Raw genomic sequence first — 21,988 nt, 5'->3', positions numbered from 1 at the left:
TGCTTAAACGCTTATTAGGCTATGTATGCAATTAAAGGCTCATTATTATGATTTCAATTGTTTATTAATAAACATGTGATTAGTCTCATAATGCTTCAAATGAATGACTACTAGTCGACCAGACACATTTTTAGTCGAGGGCAGCCCTAGACCGTCCAAGGACTTTAAGCATACTCTTGTCAACATACTATGCTTTGGGACACACTTATTCTAATCTCACATACTATTTAGGATGGGGAGTATGAACATTGGGATGCAGGGTCTGTAAAAAAATAACGCGACTTCACAGATGTCTGATAGTGGTTTAATACAAATAAAGAATACAGATAAAACATCCATTGAAAATAAAGCTGTTGCTCTTGGTCCCATTCAAATAAATACTCAGGGTAGTGGTGGGCTAGTGGCGAGATGATGCTGTGATCAGCTCACGGTCTCTGTTGGCCAGTTTGTGACGCGGGCAGACCGCTGCCGTATCTGTGCGGCGCTGCATTCAGAGTCCTGTATCCTTGAGCCCCGAAGCCCAGCCTCGTCGCAGGGCCGCCGCTGGGGTGCGCAAAGCCCTGGTTCAGCATGCTGGAGTAGGGAGACATCCCATAGGAGAGCTGCGTGTTGAAGGGCCTGTGCTGAAACACCACGGGCTGGATGTGCTTCCCCGGCGTGTTGAAGGAGAACTCTGAAGGAGGGCTGCTGGGCTTCGCAGGCGTAGACGTGACCAGGTTCGACTCCTCGAGCGGTTTGGACCCCGCTGGAGGGAAGGCTGCCGAAGTCACGTACTCCGAGAGGCTGAGCGAGCCGGTGGGCAGGGTGCTGGAGGTCAGCGAGTGACGGGCCCAGTCGTCTTTCAAGATCTGAACGGTCAGAGTGGACACTAGTGTGTGTAGCCGGTTGGTCACACGGGCCAAAACCATCTGCTCGTCAGCATCTCTGCGAATGCGGACGTGAACGGAGCCGGCCTGCGTAAAAACACAGCGAGTTAAGGTCTCCAATCTGAAGCCTCGTGTGAGCATTTTTACTGAAGAGTTGAGAGATCAGGCCTCTCATATGTGAGCCTGGAGCACAAAAGCAGTCTTAAGTCTCTGGGGTATATTTGTAGCAATAGCCAAAAATACATTGTATGGGTCACAATTATCCATTTTTATTTTATGCCAAAAATCATTAGGATATTAAGTAAAGATCATGTTCCATGAAGATATTTTGTAAATTTCCTACCGTAAAAATATCAAAACTTAATTTTTGATTAGTAATATGCATTGCTAAGAGCTTAATTTGGACAACTTTAAAGATGATTTTCTCAATATTTAGATTTTTTTGCTCCCTCAGATTCCAGATTTTCAAATACTGTCCTATCCTAACAAACCATACATCAAATCTCAATTTTGACTCTTATGACTGGTTTTGTGGTCCAGGGACATAATACAGCGCTTTTAACAATACAGATTGTGTCAAAGCAGCTTTACAGCATCAAACAGGAAAATAGTGTGTCAATAATGCAAAGATGATAAAAAGCGATCACGTCTGTTCACAAGACTTGGAACGGCTTGATTCATATTGATTACTTTTACAATATCTTCATGAAAAAAAACAAACCCAAAACCTGTGTCAGGCAACATCATTCCAGCATTCTTTAACAGTACATGTGTGCTACAAATACAGCAAAGAATATCTACACACCAGAGAGCCAAAGCCAATGGTCCAGAAGTGTTCATTTCTGACTTCAAGAACTCCATCCAATGTGGACACCTGAAAAACACCAAGAACCAATCTGTTGAAGAGCTTGCCAAATAAAAACGAGAGAAGTGGCGGCACGAAAACACGCTTGCGCCGCAGATATTCAGAAATACATCGGATAGATTATGTGGGCAGTGATAAGTGAATATGAACTGACCTCTCGGAGCAGTTTGTCAAGCTGACCAATGACATGAGAGGGGGTGGTCTGCGGGAAAGAGAGAACAGCTGTGATTGGACAGTTCCAGATCATCTGACCACACATGTGACTAGGGATGGAATGGTATTATCAATATCACGATAGCAAAACTGTCTCGATATTATCGTGGTCACATGACGATATGAAATGATAGGTCTTCCGGGCAGAAATTTTTGTTTTTAAAATATACTTGTTTTGGGGCATTATGCTTTGGCCCAGTATCTGTCAAAAGAACTCGAACCGAAAGCACAATATGCTTCATCAAGTCTGTTTGCGCTGTGTTTCAAAGCGAAGCACACACTTGGTTCAGACGATCAGCTCGTGATCCGGTGTTGTCTGCGTCTCAGAACGACTCGTTCACACTGAATGAATGCAGTCCACTCCTTTATTTAATCTTCTGTGAGTTCAGCGCGCGTTTGGGAACAACAGTTATGCTTTATTTGAGCGGCAGATGATTACAGCGTTTCTCTAGATTTGTAGTCAGACGTGTTTTTGTAAGCCTGTTTTCACTGAAGCTGGAGTTTAACGTCAAAATAAAAGCTTTAAAGTGCAGCATGAATTGCAGACAGCTCGCGGTTTAAACGCAGTCCAGATTCAACAGATCTCTTTCAAGTGTAGAAATCAAAGAAGTATTGTCATTGCCCTGCTGTAGCGTAAAGCACACATAATATGCCTACATATATGCCTATGCTTTATTTTACAGTGCAATTGTTTTACAACATATGGCTACTACTGTAATTGTTGGTGTTATTATTATTATATTCTAATTAGTTTGGCTTCCTCAAACTCCAGTGTGAATGTGACTTAGACTGAGACAGTAGATCACAAATAAAAAGAGGCTGGAGTTCAGCTTTCTTAGTTAAGAACATGGGTTTCAGATCTTAATTTTGAACTCAAAGTGCATTAGATAGAATAATTTAACTTTTTAAAATATACAAAATTTTAATTTTTTCCAATTCTTCATGTCTTTTTTTCTTCCTTTTTAAATATCACGATAAATCGTATCGTAGACGTCATATCGTAATAATACTGAATCGTGATATCGTTTCATCCGTACATATGACACAGGATTAATCACAGCATGGCACACTGAAACACACCTGCAGCAGCACCTTCCCGCTGTACACGCTCATGGGGTACATGGTGCCGAAGGTCATGAGGGCGATGACCACAGCAGACGCGGTGTCCATCGCATTATAGTTACTGCAAAACAACAACATGTGACTCAGTGACATCATCTCAGCTTCAGAGCACACACCAATGAGCCTCTCCGCTAGCACCGTGAGCTAGCAACCTCATACAGGCGCTAATGTGGAACTGCAGGCTAAAGCCCGATGCGGACGGTAATCGTTTCGCATGTGGACGTCTGTAAAAATAAATGTACATGGCACCTCAGTGATAAAACTCATGGATTCGGATGGTGATTTATTCCAAGCATATTTTATAATATATAATCCTATTTATTATTTGTGACCCTGGAGCACAAAACCAGTCATGAGGGTCAATTTTTTGAAATTGAGATTTATACATGATCTGAAAGCTGAATGAATAATCTTTCCATTGATGTATGGTTTGTTAGGATCGGACAATATTTGAAAATCTGGAATCTGAGGGTGCAAAAAAATCTAAATATTGAGAAAATCATCTTTAAAGTTGTTCAAATGAAGTTCTTAGCAATGCATATTACTAATCAAAAATTAAGTTTTGATATATTTACGGTAGGACATTTACAAAATATCTTCATGGAACATGATCTTTACTTAATATCCTAATGATTTTTGGCATAAAAGAGAAATGTATAATTGTGACCCATACAATGTATTGTTGGCTATTGCTACAAATATCCCCCAGCGACTTAACACTGCTTTTGTGCTGCAGGCTCACATATGATTATTTAAATCTCCAGTTTACAAATAGGAAAATAGACACACTATAGTTGTATATAATTATATGCAAAATAGTTATGTATATAACTTTATATAATACACATTTTTAAATTGTATCGAATGCCTGCTGCTGCCATAATAAAGACCCATATTTTTAATGTTTACTTGTTTTTCTTCTCTTTCTGCTCCCAGTCGCAGTGGTGGAGCAGTTATGAAATATTGTTCTTGTGAATACTTTCCAGCATTTCAGAAATAAATATGCATGCAGATTACAGCGAAGTACAAAAGTACGGTGTTTGGCAGTGGTCAAAAAGTATTTGCATAATTTTGAAAATTTTATAATTTTGAATCGATTTCTTCTCGTAAACTCAAGAGATGTGGATTCAGACGGCAATTCAATTGCCACACAACCTTAGTGTTTGTCAGAAAACCGTAGGTGATTCGGCCGGGGATTCTTACGCAGGTGGTGAGAGATAAACACCTACATCCTGGATTCGGATGGCAGTAAAATCACAGATTACCCCTCGTAAATGCTGAAAATAACTGACGTCCCCCTGAGAAACAATTACCGCCGAATACGGCTCAAGACTGAGAAAGGCATTCAATGAGATTTAGCAGTAAAAGTAATAATATGTGACCCTGCAGCACAAAAGCAGTCATACGTAGCACTGGTATATTTGCAGCAATAGCCAACAACACATTGTATGGGTCAAAGTTTTAGATTTTTCTTGTATGCCTCAGATTCCAGATTTTAAAATATTGTACATCAATGGAAAGATTATTTATTCAGCGTTCAGATGATGAAAAGGAACCCTTATGACTGTTTTGTGCTCCAGGGTCACATACGTATATGCACAGTTGTGGTAGAGATGTACAGTTACAGCAATAGAAGTGTTGTTTGTGAAGCATTTGTGACGTCATGTATAAGACAGTGCGGTCTCCTCACTTGAATTCGATGAGCATGTACGTGATGCCCAGAGCACAAGCTCCAGCGAGGTTGATCAGCACAAACGGGTTCATTCTGGGCAGGAGAAGGCTGCGGAGCGCCGGGATGAGTCCACACAGACTGCACACAAACATTCACACACTATGCATCATCTGCAGTGAATAACTCCGCGTACATCATGGAGTGAGAAGAGTGCGCTACCTCCGGCTCAGATCGGCCACGTGCTCCTGAAGCCAGCTGGTGCTCGCGGCTACACACACACAAACACACACACACACACACACACACACACACACACACACACACACAGAGAGACATGGATCAGTCGTCTGTACTGCACTAACAGCAGCTAACGAGTGTTCAAAAATAAAGGCTGCCTTAAGAAGTTAAAATTCAAAAGTATCTTTATTTTACTTTTAGTCCGGCCACACTTAGAAACGGCAGTCTGTGGAAAAGACCTTACCTTCAGACACGAAGACGAAGGGCTTGTTCTTGACGGAGAGTAGAGTCAAGAGGTTAAAGAACAGAGCCACAGAAGTTCCCACCAGCAGACGCCCCCTAAAACAAGCACAGAAACAACCACACACAGCGCTCAGATCTGTACACTTGAAAGAGATATTTTGAATTTGGACTGCGTTTAAACCACTAGCTGTCAGCTCTTTTGATCTGGGCATGATTGTACTTCAATGCTTACGACCAAACCAGAAGCGGGTATGAGCTTCAGTGAAGGCGTGCCATTCATCTTTAATGAAGTTCCACTAATTTGGAGTTCTCTCTAATGTTATGCTTTTGACATAGTGATAAAAGACTGGGCAAACTTGTTCCGCAAAAGAAATGGGCGTATGTTTAAGCTGACCAAAATGTACATCGCAAGTGAATCCCATTGCCAATCCACTTTTTATACAGGACTTATGCAGTACTATTTTATCATTGGTCATGTTTTCAGTCTCGTGTGTGTGTGTGAATGGTGAAAAGAAAAACTCATTAATGTTAATGAACATATAAAGATGCCGAAAGGTTTGTGTGAGGATCAGGTCAGTGACTGTTGTACTCACGTGTGCACCTCGGGCTGCTCTACGAAACGCTCCACACTGAGGAAGGAGGAAGCACACAGTTAGCACACACTCACACACACTCACTCACTCTCACACACACACTCTCTCGCTCTCTCTCTCACACACACACTCTCTCGCTCTCTCTCTCACACACACACTCTCTCGCTCTCTCTCTCACACACACACTCTCTCGCTCTCTCTCTCACACACACACTCTCTCGCTCTCTCTCTCACACACACACTCTCTCGCTCTCTCTCTCACACACACACTCTCTCGCTCTCTCTCTCACACACACACTCTCTCGCTCTCTCTCTCACACACACACTCTCTCGCTCTCTCTCTCACACACACACTCTCTCGCTCTCTCTCTCACACACACACTCTCTCGCTCTCTCTCTCACACACACACTCTCTCGCTCTCTCTCTCACACACACACTCTCTCGCTCTCTCTCTCACACACACACTCTCTCGCTCTCTCTCTCACACACACACTCTCTCGCTCTCTCTCTCACACACACACTCTCTCGCTCTCTCTCTCACACACACACTCTCTCGCTCTCTCTCTCACACACACACTCTCTCGCTCTCTCTCTCACACACACACTCTCTCGCTCTCTCTCTCACACACACACTCTCTCGCTCTCTCTCTCACACACACACTCTCTCGCTCTCTCTCTCACACACACACTCTCTCGCTCTCTCTCTCACACACACACTCTCTCGCTCTCTCTCTCACACACACACTCTCTCGCTCTCTCTCTCACACACACACTCTCTCGCTCTCTCTCTCACACACACACTCTCTCGCTCTCTCTCTCACACACACACTCTCTCGCTCTCTCTCTCACACACACACTCTCTCGCTCTCTCTCTCACACACACACTCTCTCGCTCTCTCTCTCACACACACACTCTCTCGCTCTCTCTCTCACACACACACTCTCTCGCTCTCTCTCTCACACACACACTCTCTCGCTCTCTCTCTCACACACACACTCTCTCGCTCTCTCTCTCACACACACACTCTCTCGCTCTCTCTCTCACACACACACTCTCTCGCTCTCTCTCTCACACACACACTCTCTCGCTCTCTCTCTCACACACACACTCTCTCGCTCTCTCTCTCACACACACACTCTCTCGCTCTCTCTCTCACACACACACTCTCTCGCTCTCTCTCTCACACACACACTCTCTCGCTCTCTCTCTCACACACACACTCTCTCGCTCTCTCTCTCACACACACACTCTCTCGCTCTCTCTCTCACACACACACTCTCTCGCTCTCTCTCTCACACACACACTCTCTCGCTCTCTCTCTCACACACACACTCTCTCGCTCTCTCTCTCACACACACACTCTCTCGCTCTCTCTCTCACACACACACTCTCTCGCTCTCTCTCTCACACACACACTCTCTCGCTCTCTCTCTCACACACACACTCTCTCGCTCTCTCTCTCACACACACACTCTCTCGCTCTCTCTCTCACACACACACTCTCTCGCTCTCTCTCTCACACACACACTCTCTCGCTCTCTCTCTCACACACACACTCTCTCGCTCTCTCTCTCACACACACACTCTCTCGCTCTCTCTCTCACACACACACTCTCTCGCTCTCTCTCTCACACACACACTCTCTCGCTCTCTCTCTCACACACACACTCTCTCGCTCTCTCTCTCACACACACACTCTCTCGCTCTCTCTCTCACACACACACTCTCTCGCTCTCTCTCTCACACACACACTCTCTCGCTCTCTCTCTCACACACACACTCTCTCGCTCTCTCTCTCACACACACACTCTCTCGCTCTCTCTCTCACACACACACTCTCTCGCTCTCTCTCTCACACACACACTCTCTCGCTCTCTCTCTCACACACACACTCTCTCGCTCTCTCTCTCACACACACACTCTCTCGCTCTCTCTCTCACACACACACTCTCTCGCTCTCTCTCTCACACACACACTCTCTCGCTCTCTCTCTCACACACACACTCTCTCGCTCTCTCTCTCACACACACACTCTCTCGCTCTCTCTCTCACACACACACTCTCTCGCTCTCTCTCTCACACACACACTCTCTCGCTCTCTCTCTCACACACACACTCTCTCGCTCTCTCTCTCACACACACACTCTCTCGCTCTCTCTCTCACACACACACTCTCTCGCTCTCTCTCTCACACACACACTCTCTCGCTCTCTCTCTCACACACACACTCTCTCGCTCTCTCTCTCACACACACACTCTCTCGCTCTCTCTCTCACACACACACTCTCTCGCTCTCTCTCTCACACACACACTCTCTCGCTCTCTCTCTCACACACACACTCTCTCGCTCTCTCTCTCACACACACACTCTCTCGCTCTCTCTCTCACACACACACTCTCTCGCTCTCTCTCTCACACACACACTCTCTCGCTCTCTCTCTCACACACACACTCTCTCGCTCTCTCTCTCACACACACACTCTCTCGCTCTCTCTCTCACACACACACTCTCTCGCTCTCTCTCTCACACACACACTCTCTCGCTCTCTCTCTCACACACACACTCTCTCGCTCTCTCTCTCACACACACACTCTCTCGCTCTCTCTCTCACACACACACTCTCTCGCTCTCTCTCTCACACACACACTCTCTCGCTCTCTCTCTCACACACACACTCTCTCGCTCTCTCTCTCACACACACACTCTCTCGCTCTCTCTCTCACACACACACTCTCTCGCTCTCTCTCTCACACACACACTCTCTCGCTCTCTCTCTCACACACACACTCTCTCGCTCTCTCTCTCACACACACACTCTCTCGCTCTCTCTCTCACACACACACTCTCTCGCTCTCTCTCTCACACACACACTCTCTCGCTCTCTCTCTCACACACACACTCTCTCGCTCTCTCTCTCACACACACACTCTCTCGCTCTCTCTCTCACACACACACTCTCTCGCTCTCTCTCTCACACACACACTCTCTCGCTCTCTCTCTCACACACACACTCTCTCGCTCTCTCTCTCACACACACACTCTCTCGCTCTCTCTCTCACACACACACTCTCTCGCTCTCTCTCTCACACACACACTCTCTCGCTCTCTCTCTCACACACACACTCTCTCGCTCTCTCTCTCACACACACACTCTCTCGCTCTCTCTCTCACACACACACTCTCTCGCTCTCTCTCTCACACACACACTCTCTCGCTCTCTCTCTCACACACACACTCTCTCGCTCTCTCTCTCACACACACACTCTCTCGCTCTCTCTCTCACACACACACTCTCTCGCTCTCTCTCTCACACACACACTCTCTCGCTCTCTCTCTCACACACACACTCTCTCGCTCTCTCTCTCACACACACACTCTCTCGCTCTCTCTCTCACACACACACTCTCTCGCTCTCTCTCTCACACACACACTCTCTCGCTCTCTCTCTCACACACACACTCTCTCGCTCTCTCTCTCACACACACACTCTCTCGCTCTCTCTCTCACACACACACTCTCTCGCTCTCTCTCTCACACACACACTCTCTCGCTCTCTCTCTCACACACACACTCTCTCGCTCTCTCTCTCACACACACACTCTCTCGCTCTCTCTCTCACACACACACTCTCTCGCTCTCTCTCTCACACACACACTCTCTCGCTCTCTCTCTCACACACACACTCTCTCGCTCTCTCTCTCACACACACACTCTCTCGCTCTCTCTCTCACACACACACTCTCTCGCTCTCTCTCTCACACACACACTCTCTCGCTCTCTCTCTCACACACACACTCTCTCGCTCTCTCTCTCACACACACACTCTCTCGCTCTCTCTCTCACACACACACTCTCTCGCTCTCTCTCTCACACACACACTCTCTCGCTCTCTCTCTCACACACACACTCTCTCGCTCTCTCTCTCACACACACACTCTCTCGCTCTCTCTCTCACACACACACTCTCTCGCTCTCTCTCTCACACACACACTCTCTCGCTCTCTCTCTCACACACACACTCTCTCGCTCTCTCTCTCACACACACACTCTCTCGCTCTCTCTCTCACACACACACTCTCTCGCTCTCTCTCTCACACACACACTCTCTCGCTCTCTCTCTCACACACACACTCTCTCGCTCTCTCTCTCACACACACACTCTCTCGCTCTCTCTCTCACACACACACTCTCTCGCTCTCTCTCTCACACACACACTCTCTCGCTCTCTCTCTCACACACACACTCTCTCGCTCTCTCTCTCACACACACACTCTCTCGCTCTCTCTCTCACACACACACTCTCTCGCTCTCTCTCTCACACACACCCTCTCTCTCTCGCTCTCTCACACACACTCTCACTCTCTCTCTCACACACACTCTCACACTCTCACATTAGGGTTGTGATGGTGAGGAAATTTTCCCACCAGTTAATAGACGTGTGACAACACCGGTAATACCGGTATCACCGCGGGGGCGTTCCCTCTTTTCCTCGCTTTCCTTCGTTTCTAAATAGCTTGTAAAAGCTGCGTGCGCATTTTACTTTCACTTTCAAATAGCGGCAATTTGGCATAAATTGCTTGAATGCAACAACAAAATACAACGTCAAACTCGCTTTAGCCTATATATAAAACATTGAACTTTTATTAACAAAACAAATAAAAATACACCATGCTATAGGGCAGGCTATGCCTAATATAAAATAAAAAATAACTTACATAAAGTTTAAATAGGTATACAAAACTGGAAATAGGCTAAGTAAACATGTATAATATACAGCACTGCTTCTCAAAGTCCGGACTCTGGTCCGGACCCACCTCCATTTAATATTTCAAGAACACTAATTATTTCCGCATGTTAAACTTGTGTTTAGTTTTTTGATGTCTTTTTGGAGATGGTCCGAAATGAAAGCGAAGGCGAGATATTGAAACTTTTCCTTGGTGACATTTGTTGTCATGACATCCAGTGAGCATATGACGTTTGACATAATCGGACGACATTTCACCGCTAATATGAGTAATTTTTTATTTACTTATTTTTGTAATCACTTAGATTATGGCCATTTGACTTATAGCAGTGTCCAGTGTTTTCCATACATTGAGTAAATAGATTTTCCAAAAGGCTTATACTTTGTTGAATAAACGGAGCACTGCGCGTTTCAAAATTAAAATGCAGCGCGCGTGTTTTTATATGAATGTATCTTTGAAAAGATCCGACCGTCTTCAGAAAAGCTACAATGTCATTTTCGTTTCGTCTTTCCTGTAATGCCTGATAAAGTAGAGTTTTTTTGTTACGCATGTTATGTATGTTTATTAAAAACAAGTTTTGTAATAACCAATTGTTCCGGTCCGGACCTCTGACACTGATAAAAGTTCAGATTTGGACCTTTGAATATAGACTTTGAGAACCCCTGATATACAGTATAACCAAATAAATAAGAAACGTAGAACGTTTATTAGCAAAACGAGTAAGAAAACTTGGAGGCACGGCATACACCTTGATGTAAAAAAATAAAATAAATAAATGACAGTTTAAATAAAGTAAAAATCAGCAAACAATGTGGAACCAATTAAATAAGAAACTTCCAAAATCACCTTAGATAAACGGCAAAAGTCAACATGCTTTTCAAAATCCTAAATATTGCCAAACAGGTGCTTTTGAATTTCTTTTCAAAACTAAATCATCCGCGATCGTCTTGTCTGTCTCGCCTCACTCTTCTCGTCAGTCAGCTCGACTCGCTCTCCGCGCTGGAGAAATTAAAGCTGATCTGTGATGCGACTGTCGTTCGAATAAAATAAATAAATGACACAAAGTTTAAATAAAGTAAAAATCAGCAAACAATGTGGAACCAATTAAATAAGAAACAAATGTTAAAAAAAAATTTCCAAAATCACCTTAGATAAACGGCAAAAGTCAACATGCTTTTCAAAATCCTAAATATTGCCAAACAGGCGCTTTTGAATTTCTTTTCAAAGCTAAATCATCCGCGATCGTCTTGTCTGTCTCACCTCACTCTTCTCGTCAGTCAGCTCGACTCGCTCTCCTCGCTGGAGAAATGAAATCTGATCTGTGATGCGACTGTCGTTCGGCACGCTGCATTGAGCAGCCGCGTTCAGTTTTTAATTGTAGTGTCTGTTCTTTTACTGAACTAAATGATTTTTATTACTATAAAAAATCTAAACGATGGTGGGGGTCAGTGCCGTGGTGGGCAAGTGACGTAACCGGTGTTGCGGCTTAACACCGGTATCACCGTTAATCGACATCTATCACGGAAAGCCTAACACACACACACACACACACACACTCTCACTTTCTCACACACACACACACACACTCAAGCTCACACACACTCTCACTTTCTCACACACACACAAACTCTCACTCTCTCACACACACACTCTCAAGCTCACACTCAAGCACACACACTCTCACACACACTCTCACACACACCAGTACAAACAGAGACAAGTACTCAATCCAGTAACGATGGAGCAAATCTGGGAGGTTATGCTGAATAATATCATGCCAGTGCCTTTCCTGAAAAACTACGGTGAGGAGAAACCACCAAACCAGCACCAGCAAGCTCATTCATCTGTGTGTGAGTGGATCAGGCCAGTGTGAGCGCGAGTCAGTCGGGTCACAGCAGCGAAATATCGACAGGATCGAGTTCTGCAGAGACACACGCATCTCACCTTTCCTTCAGGATGAAGAGCGCGCCCAGCTGAACCAGCACAGTGGAGGCGAACACCGCCAGCACTTCCAAACGCTCGAAGCTGAGGCCACAAAACACACATCAACACAAACACCTGGCATTACACACACAACCGGCACATCTGGTTAATCACTGAAGCCCTGGGGCCAGCCGTTCAGACGTCATCTGATCAGATTCTGGCCATCGGATCGGATCGTGAAAATGGGTTGTTCAAAAGAAAAAAAAAAGCATTCTGAATTCGGATTAGATCACAAAATACAATCTTGGTTTTGATCTGAATTAAATCCTCAGTTTGTGTTGTTCAAAACATTTAGTAAGATTGGGATACTTTTGATCCCCAGAAAACGGGATTATTCTGATCCCAGCAGAAGAGAGGATTTCAGGAACAAAAATGTAATACAACTTTAAAACTGGTCCTAGTTTGAGGTCAGATGAATCTATGTAATGGTGTTAAAGTTGTCAAACTTTTATTAAGTTTGACCAACAGACCATTGTTTGATTCACGGTTGGTGCACTATGGTCACTATCAATGCCGTGCTGCACGTGTGAAGCACTTTGAGGTGAGAAAACAAGCACAATGATATCTGAAGTATGAACCGTTCTTACCCAAAGGAGTACACCTGACTGGGTTTCTTCACGGTGACCCAGAAACTCAGCAGACAGGTGATCAGACTGTGAGAGCCAAAGACACCAGCATCAGATGCTTAAACACAATGAAATGCAACACAACTGTGCATCTAGCCGATTGTAAACACACTTAAGCCCATTAATGGTTAATGGCACATTAATATAATGTCTTTATAAGCCTAAAATGATTGTGTATCACTGGTGTAACAGGCGAATCAAAGGAAAGCAGTAAAGTCTTTGAGTATCAGTATCTGGTAAACACAGAAACACAATTGTACAAGCTTTTAATGACCAACAGATGACACTTACCTGAAGAGATCGAAGATGGTGAGGTATGTGTATGCGGTTAAGGCTGAAACAGAAGACAGATATATACATATATATCATTTATCATCTCACACTGATGAACAGGACCACTGACTGACTCTGTGATGGAGACTATTAGAATGCAGTTAAATGGGTGTAAAAAGTTTAATTTCATTTAAAAGTCCGATTGCAATATTCATCAAAAACACATTAATCTCACAGCATTCTAATTGAAGTATAAATGCATTCAGTCTGTGTAAATGTACCTAAATGCCACTTCAGACGCCGCTTCTGAAAACGACATTAGGCCACATTATAGCCTTAAAAATATATGTGTAATAAATTCAATGTTGAATCAAATGATTTCTTTCTATAGCTACTTTTTGTAGTGTCTATTCAATGCTTTTCTCATCTAACACAATAATGACTTAAAATGATCTTCTGGGGTATTTTCTCAACCAAAAGTGTGCAAATTATTTGTCATTAATTTCATCAATTAATCGGCACATCATATACTTAAATAGATTTTTTAAAATGTATTCATATTACAGTCCTAATAATGATGTAAGTACATTTTTACCGTCTACATAAAAGCAGCTGGTTATTAATCAACAAGTCTGTCACATACAGCATGAACTACACAGACAGTGCATTCAAACAGGGCTGCGTTTCATAAGAAAGCATTGATGTTTTTAGAAACGGCAGCCCAGAACAATGCTTATCAGAGGACAGAAAAACAATATGCATGTTTGAGTTATTTCACAATAACTGAAATTGTAGCCTACGTAGTGTGTGCAATTACATTTATTTAAATTGAACGTTAAAGATAATATTGATCATGCTCTATTCTGTAATGTTAACATAAATCACACGCTGTCAGAATAAAAAGGCTGTATTTTATGCATGCAACAGCCTGTCACTGCAGTCCCTTATAATAATCAACCATGGCTTTACTAAAGTGACCGTAGTTCAACTATTTGTAGATTTCCGTGGTTCCCACTTAGGCCTGGGCAATAAAACGGTATTGATATTTATCGACAGTACTCCATCGATAACGATATAAAAAATGGTCGATATAGCGCACGATATAGTCACGTGCTATGAGTGACGCAGACAGCTCACACAAACATGAACACATGCTGAGTTGAGTGCTGTGCTGCCTGTGATGAGGAGATTGTGACTAAAGAATGAATATTAGTCGAATTTAAAATAAAAACAAATTGCATTTGAATGCAAAAATGGTACAGTCGAATGTTAGGAGTGCGTCAGGGAGCGTCATCAGTGGAGCACGTGATGAGGTGATGATGATGTAAGTGATGTTGTTGCATTTGAATGTGTTGTTAGTCTAGCCCACGAGACGCGCCGCTGCTGCGTTATTCATTCAAAATATTAGAGCAATATAGAAGCTCAGTGTGAAGATCTTGATTAGGTTAAAACCCAAACCAAGCCATTCACACAGAACGCATACTCAGCGCATTTTCTAGTACGACTACGACTGCTGCACTCACGTCTCACACAAGAGATGCATAGAAAGCCATGCAAAGTTAAAACGGTTTAAACTTTTAGAAAACACGTAGCGAATTTGTGGAGGTTTATTCCTTTTCACTGCGTCTTTTAACTGCAATCTGCGTGATGGGCGATTCGGCTCTTTGTTTTTTTATTTATGCAATGCATAAATACATGATGCTGTTTTGTTCATAATTGTTTATGCAATTTACGAAATATTTGATTTATAGGAGTTAATTTAGACGTTATGCACGTTTTTTTATGGACAGTTATTTAATTGCATTAACAATTGAATACACTGCATTGTTTAGTTTATTGCGCACTCCTGTGTCCTCGGGAGACAAGCCAAAAGTTTCCATAAGACTTATTTAATCTGCGTAGAAAACATAAGAAAGGATATATTTGTTTACATTTTATTTTGCGTTTGACTGTTAAAATTTTTTTTTGTTTGTCTCAAATTGGGTTAATTAAAAACAGTGATTAAATTGTACCTTTTTTTATTGCGTTTGGTTTTAAAAAAGGTTATAAAAAATGTCAATAATTATCGATACCGAGCGATATGAAACATTATATCGCTGATACATTTTTTAGCTGTATCGCCCAGCCCTATTACCACTACAGTAAACATTTTAACCATGTGTAAACAAAAATATAACCTGATAAGTTGCAATTAAGGCGTACTGAATGTTAAAATGTGTTTCAAATATAAAGTTAAGTGGGTATCATTACCCATTTTACTATTTAATAATTTTAAAGTTCAGTTTAGAAGTATTGTATCGGTATCGTATCGAAAACAAAATAAGTGGTATCGCCCATCCCTAACATGGATCATTACTGTGAAATTTGTTAATATATATTTGTACAACACTACTGCTCTAAATCTGTCCTCGACATATTTGAAAACTCTCCCAGACACTAATACACCAGAGTTCAGTCATTTACAAAGCACAGCACTTGAGCCCATCCACACCGTCCAAAAAGCCAAACCTGAACGAGGCGCTCTAAAGACTGATGCATGAATAAATCCCAGAGCTGGGGCGCAGAAGACACACATCTTGTAGCACACAGTGTGCAGATTAAGGTGACTTGTGTATGTTTACAGACCTAATCAATGAAGAAGAAGAGGAGATGAAGACGCAGCGGTAAACCAAGCCAGGATCTTTAGCTGAATATTTAATAACATCTACAGGCCAGAGCATCAAAACACATCTGATCGTCCTCGAACCCTGACCTTCAGCCGTCTCACTGCAGGCCTCGCGGGAGCTCGACCCCATTAAAGCACTCAGCGCCGAGCGGTTATCCGAAACACAAGCGAAGCGCTCAGGAGCCTGCGAGCGAGGCGCAGTCGCAGCGGCCCAGGGCGAGTATCAGCTTTCTCTGCTAGCTGGTACTTTCGGTAAAAAAGATTTGCAAACTGCAGCTCTCAGCTGTCATCGAGTTCTGGAACACGCATCGAGCGGCTCGGCTCGGGTGTCTGTCAACGCGGCACATTAAAATAACAATAGATAGCTCCAGATGTAAACTAAAAGCTTTATTGACAAACTACAAACTAACACCTGGCGGGAAAACGGAAAGCGGTGGGAGGAAGTAAACCGAGACTGCTGCTCCTGCAAGAAATATCGGCCGAGCAGCACGATAAAAACATCCTGCCCCGCTATCACATCAAAACCTTACGATTACACAACAGAAACCTACAACACAAACCACAGCAGACTCGCATCACAGCGAGGCGTGGAGGGATTTTACTGCAGCTCAATCTGACGATCGCTTCTCAGGGAACAGAAACGATGACACACTGCGAGCTGCTTCAGATCACACAGTAAACGCTTTCAACCCTCCCAAACATCTACAGACACACGCAAGAAGATCTAAGGGACTTGCTTCTCAGTAAAATAAAAAAAGTGTTTGATATCATATTAGTTGTTAGGGCTGCGCTCAACTAAAAATGTGTCTGGTCGACTAGCAGTCGTTCTTCTGAAGCATTATGCGACTAATCGCACGTTTAACAATTGAAATCATAATAATGCGCCTTTAATTGCATACATAGCCTAATAAGCGTTTAAGCAAACGCATTAAGCTTGCTACAGCACACCGGCAGAAGTAATGATTATGAATGTGTCGGGAAAAACAGTAAGGAGGCTGCTTTAACATTTTAATCATTCATTGATAAACTAGTGCTTTCTTTGTTTTCGGTTTAAGAGATCGGCGACACTGACTTGTTATCTCTGCAGTAGTGATGCAGCTGTATGCATGTTTCATACGGATTACATAATCAGAGAATATCTGTCTTCCATTTGAATTGGTTCATTTGGAAGTAGACATTTTGCTCTTTATAGATATAGGCCTATATATTTTTCTTGTCTGTAAGGCAATAGAAGAGTTTCACGCTCAGGTTCACAGAGACCGAGACGGCAGAACGCACATTCTGATTGATTTCATTATTTTACAAAAGCGAAGTGTTTTGTTGTTATTGTGAGTGCACACAAATAAACACAGAGTCTTTACAGATTTGAAAGACGTATTACTCTTATCTGTATGACCACAAATGAGGGAGTATTTTAAGCACAAGTGACCGGCACCGCCACCTTAACAATCTGCATGACTTTTTTTTACATTTATTTTTCTCCAGTGACAAAAAATATTGGTCAACCAAGCCTCTTCTGGTCGACTAACGGTTAGTCCACTATTAGGGGGCAGCCCTATTAGTTGTTAACAGGCACCAGAGATCATTGGTTTAATTTTAGATGTTTAAATGTGCATGGTCACATTTTTACATTTAGATTAAGTGATGCGTTTGAAAACTATTTTAAGAAATCCAAACATCAAAATGAATATCCAGCTATCATACTGTACATGCCCACAATCACTTGTTCACAAAACCAATATATCACATTACAGTTGAACTGATTGTAAAAGATCTAATATATGCGCAGAACAGATGCATTGCATACAAGTTCTATCCATAATAATGCTGTCTCCACTGAAAAGTCTGAATCAGGAGAGAAATAAGCGCAGATTAAGCCAAAACAGCTCTAAACAAATATGTGGCTGGATTTTGATGTGAGAGACAACAGGAGATGCACTTTTTCACTGGAGGAAGCGTTATTGTGGACTCGTATTTAAGTTAAAAACGTCTTAATGCTGGATGTGTTTCAGCTTTTGTCTTCTCCAGATGTTAACTGATGGACTGGAGTGCTGTGGATTATTGTGATGTTTTTATCAGCTGCTTGGACTCTCATTCTGACGGCACCCATTCACTGCAGAGCATCCATTGCTGAGACACTGATGCAGTGACACATTTCTACAAACCTGATGAAGAAACAAACTCATCCTGATCTTGGATGGCCTACATATCAGCTAATCTTCAGTTTTGGGTGAACCACTCTTTTAAACCACGATGAATCACTGTGAGCACAGTGCATTATTTGCAGTCGTACAGCTATCGGTTTACATGCAGTTAGCTTGCGCTGCGCATTCTAACGGTTTGCTGTCCCACTGGACAATCAAAGTTATCGGATGAATTCTAGGGTTTATTCAGCATGAGTTCAAACTTGACCTGATTTGTTTTCTTATTGCATATAACTGGTTTTATTATGAAGAGTGGTTCGAACAATCTTGCTCAATTTGGGCTGCATCAAACTCAAGATTTAAGCATGAGAACTGCCGCTCTTGTGAACTCTCATGAACGCACACGGCCAAGCTCACGATTCTCTACATTACCCATCTTATTTGGTTCCTTTTTCACCGAACCTTAAGACAGAGTCTGATCTTTAAGTCATGGCTGCGGGTGCTGCGTCTGCCGTCTGTGGGACAGAGGAGCTCTGAAGGTGCTTCTTACATGCAGTGGCCATTGACGTTAAGATCGTTTTTACTGGAGAGCTCAATACATGAGTATCACGTTCCCCCTGCTCAAGACACAGTGGTGCGCAGTGATACTTCACACACACACACACACACTCTCTCTCTCTCTCTCTCTCACACACACTCACAGAGACTCACTCATACACTCACACACACACACTCTCTCTCTCTCTCTCTCTCTCTCTCTCTCTCTCTCACACACACACACACACACGCACTCACACAAACACACTCACAGACAGACACACACACAGACACTCACTCATACTCACACACTCTCTCTCTCTCTCTCTCTCTCTCTCTCACACACACACACTCACACACATACACACACACACAGACACTCACTCATACACTCACACACACTCGCACTCACACACACTCTCTCTCTCTAGAGATATTAGCACATTTCAGCAAATTTAGCCATAAAAAATAAATGTATTAAAGGGGTCATCGGATGCAAAATTCCCTTTTACATGTTGTTTGAACATAAATGTGTGTTGGCAGTGTGTCCACATCCACCCTATAATGATAAAATCCACCCAGTGCTTTTATTTTTTTAATCCCTATAAATAATATCCCCTTTCTCAAATCAAGCTGTTCCCAGCTTCTTGGCAATGTGATGTCACACAGACCCAGGCCCCTCCCACCATTGTTGATGGACGTGTGTGTGTGTGTGAGTAAACCAGTGAAACACTGACCCCTGCTGTCAGAAAACACTACTGCACCTCGGCTGGGTTTCTGCAAACTCCTCGTATCATTAGGGTTGGGTATCGGTGGAATTTGATCAATTCCAATTACGATTCTTATCGATTCCCAGTTTTGAAACCAATGTGGTTAAAAAATGAAATCAAATATTCCGATATCAAACATATTTATTCTGTGTCTCGTTTTGCAAAACATTTAGTTGCAGCTGAATACAGTGAACAGAAATCAGCCGGCTGCATAAAAACTGGACTCGATTAAGAGCTGTTTGTGTGCAAAAAAGAGCTGCGTGATTCTGGATAAACTGAGACTTTAAACGGAGGTTATATTTCTCTCACAATTCTAATGAAAAAAAACTTTAGAGAAGTAAACAATCTCATGGAGTTTCTGCATGGAATGATTCAATGACTCACTCAAGATTTACTCGTTTCATTACTGGATGAATCAGTGTTTTTGAATGAATCTCTTGAATGAATGATTCAATGACTCACTCAAGATTTACTCGTTTCACTGGATGAATCGGTGTTTATGAATCTCTCTCTTGAATTAATGAATGACTCACTCAAGATTTACTCGTTTCATTACTGGATGAATCAGTGTTTTTGAATGAATCTCTTGAATGAATGATTCAATGACTCACTCAAAATTTACTCGTTTCATTACTGGATGAATCAGTGTTTTTGAATAAATCTCTTGAATGAATGATTCAATGACTCACTCAAGATTTACTCGTTTCATTACTGGATGAATCTGTGTTTTTGAATGAATCTCTTGAATGAATGATTCAATGACAAATACATTTTTAACAGCTCCTTTCCACCACCTAAAAATAAAAGATGCACACACAGGAATTGAGAGGTGGAATTGACATTTTAATTTCACAACAAGTATCTGATTCCTGACTTTAAGTGTCCGATTCTGAAAAAGGAATTGATTTTGGATTCCCTACCCTATATATCACAATCAAAAAATGTTTGTCAAAACTTGCATCAACAGTATGCAAGAATGCAAAAGCAGGGAGTTTATGTCTTTGATATTAAACGTGTTATTTTTCTCCTTTCTTTTTAAATCACTGCGGTGTTGTTTTCCTGAGTGGAGTGAAGACTCACCCGTCTGTCAGACGTCACCAAACTCAACTCCTGCACAAACCTGCCCAGGACAGAGCGGTGAGTTCTGCGGAAGGGGTGTATCGTACCCTGCAGTGATGGACAGACAGCAGACCAGCACACAGAAAACAACATTACCCACAATCCTGAGAGTCAGCGTTCACAGCAACCAACACACTCTGCCACCATGCTTTGTGAACAACACACTCGAGCAAGAAAAACAGTCCTACAAGGCATAAACTAGTGATCAAAAGATTAGGGTCAGCAAGATTTAGAAATATCATTAATTAATACCTATATTAATATGGACGCATTTAAATTGATCAAAAGTGAGAGTAAAGACATTTATCATTTTAGGAAAAAAACTGTTCTTTTGAACTTTCTATTCATCTGTGTATCCTGAAAAATAAAAAAATAAAATGTATCAGTTTCCACAGAAATATTGTGCAGCACAACTGTTTTCAACATTGATAATAATCAGAAATGTTTCTCGAGCAGCAGATCAGCATATTACACTGATTTCTGAAGATCATGTGACACTGAAGACTGGAGGAATGATGCTGACTTTTGAAACTTTATTAAAATGGTATAAGTTTTTCAAAACCAGAAAATGTTTTGAGCTATATTTTTATTTTTAAGTCTTCCCCTTTGGCCGTGTGTATGATGAGCTTCACGTGATATTTTCTCTGTGAGAGTGTTTATGAGAGTCTTACCAGCACATACGTGTCAGTCTCGTGCTTCTTTCTGTGCACTGGAGCTTCTGAACACAGTGAAAACACAGCATGAGATTCCACACAAACACTAGAAAACTGAACAGAGCACTAGAAACAGCACAAACAGACGCTAGTGTGTGTGTGTGTGAGTGAGAGAGTGAGTGAGTAAGAAAGAGAACTTGTGTGTGAGAGAGAGTTTGTGTGAGAGTGAGTGAGTGAGTGAGTGAGTGTGTGTGTGAGTGAGAGTGAGTGAGTGAGTGTGTGTGTGTGTGTGTGAGTGAGAGAGAGTGAGTGAGTAAGAAAGAGAACTTGTGTGTGAGAGAGAGTTTGTGTGAGAGTGAGTGAGTGAGTGAGTGAGTGTGTGTGTGAGTGAGAGTGAGTGAGTGAGTGTGTGTGTGTGTGTGTGAGTGAGTGAGAGTGAGTGAGTAAGAAAGAGAACTTGTGTGTGAGAGAGGGTTTGTGTGTGAGTGAGTGAGTGTGAGAGTGAGTGAGTGAGTGTGTGTGTGTGTGTGTGAGTGAGTGAGTGAGTGAGTGAGGGAGTGAGGGAGTGAGTGAGTGAGAGTGAGTGTGTGTGTGAGTGAGAGAGAGAGAGAGCGTGCGTGTGTGTGAGAGTGAGTGAGTGAGTGAGAGAGTGAGTGTGT

At 42.7% G+C, this 21,988-nt stretch overlaps 1 protein-coding gene across 1 annotated transcript in view; it reads right to left on the bottom strand.

Moving 5' to 3' along the window:
- Positions 1–290: 290 nt before the first annotated feature.
- The window catches only part of LOC107565903 (zinc transporter 6-like), a 22,009-nt gene continuing 311 nt past the window's right edge, over positions 291–21,988 (bottom strand). Inside the window, exons 2-15 of the mRNA XM_016251200.1 lie at positions 21,348–21,394; positions 20,638–20,724; positions 20,432–20,478; positions 13,460–13,522; positions 13,130–13,195; positions 12,504–12,584; positions 5,812–5,847; positions 5,220–5,314; positions 4,958–5,006; positions 4,757–4,876; positions 3,025–3,127; positions 1,886–1,933; positions 1,672–1,740; positions 291–953 (exon numbers count right to left, since the gene is read on the bottom strand). Of these exons, the coding sequence (XP_016106686.1) occupies positions 426–953; positions 1,672–1,740; positions 1,886–1,933; positions 3,025–3,127; positions 4,757–4,876; positions 4,958–5,006; positions 5,220–5,314; positions 5,812–5,847; positions 12,504–12,584; positions 13,130–13,195; positions 13,460–13,522; positions 20,432–20,478; positions 20,638–20,724; positions 21,348–21,394 (1,439 nt within the window). The 3' untranslated portion in view covers positions 291–425. The remainder of the gene's footprint in view (positions 954–1,671; positions 1,741–1,885; positions 1,934–3,024; positions 3,128–4,756; positions 4,877–4,957; positions 5,007–5,219; positions 5,315–5,811; positions 5,848–12,503; positions 12,585–13,129; positions 13,196–13,459; positions 13,523–20,431; positions 20,479–20,637; positions 20,725–21,347; positions 21,395–21,988) is intronic.

The sequence above is a fragment of the Sinocyclocheilus grahami genome, unplaced genomic scaffold, assembly GCF_001515645.1.
Source record: "Sinocyclocheilus grahami isolate Dianchi unplaced genomic scaffold, SAMN03320097.WGS_v1.1 scaffold1034.1, whole genome shotgun sequence".
NCBI classification, from domain to species: Eukaryota; Metazoa; Chordata; class Actinopteri; order Cypriniformes; family Cyprinidae; genus Sinocyclocheilus; species Sinocyclocheilus grahami.
Note: the sequence above shows the minus strand (reverse complement) of the source record. Positions and strands in the feature narration are given on the sequence as shown.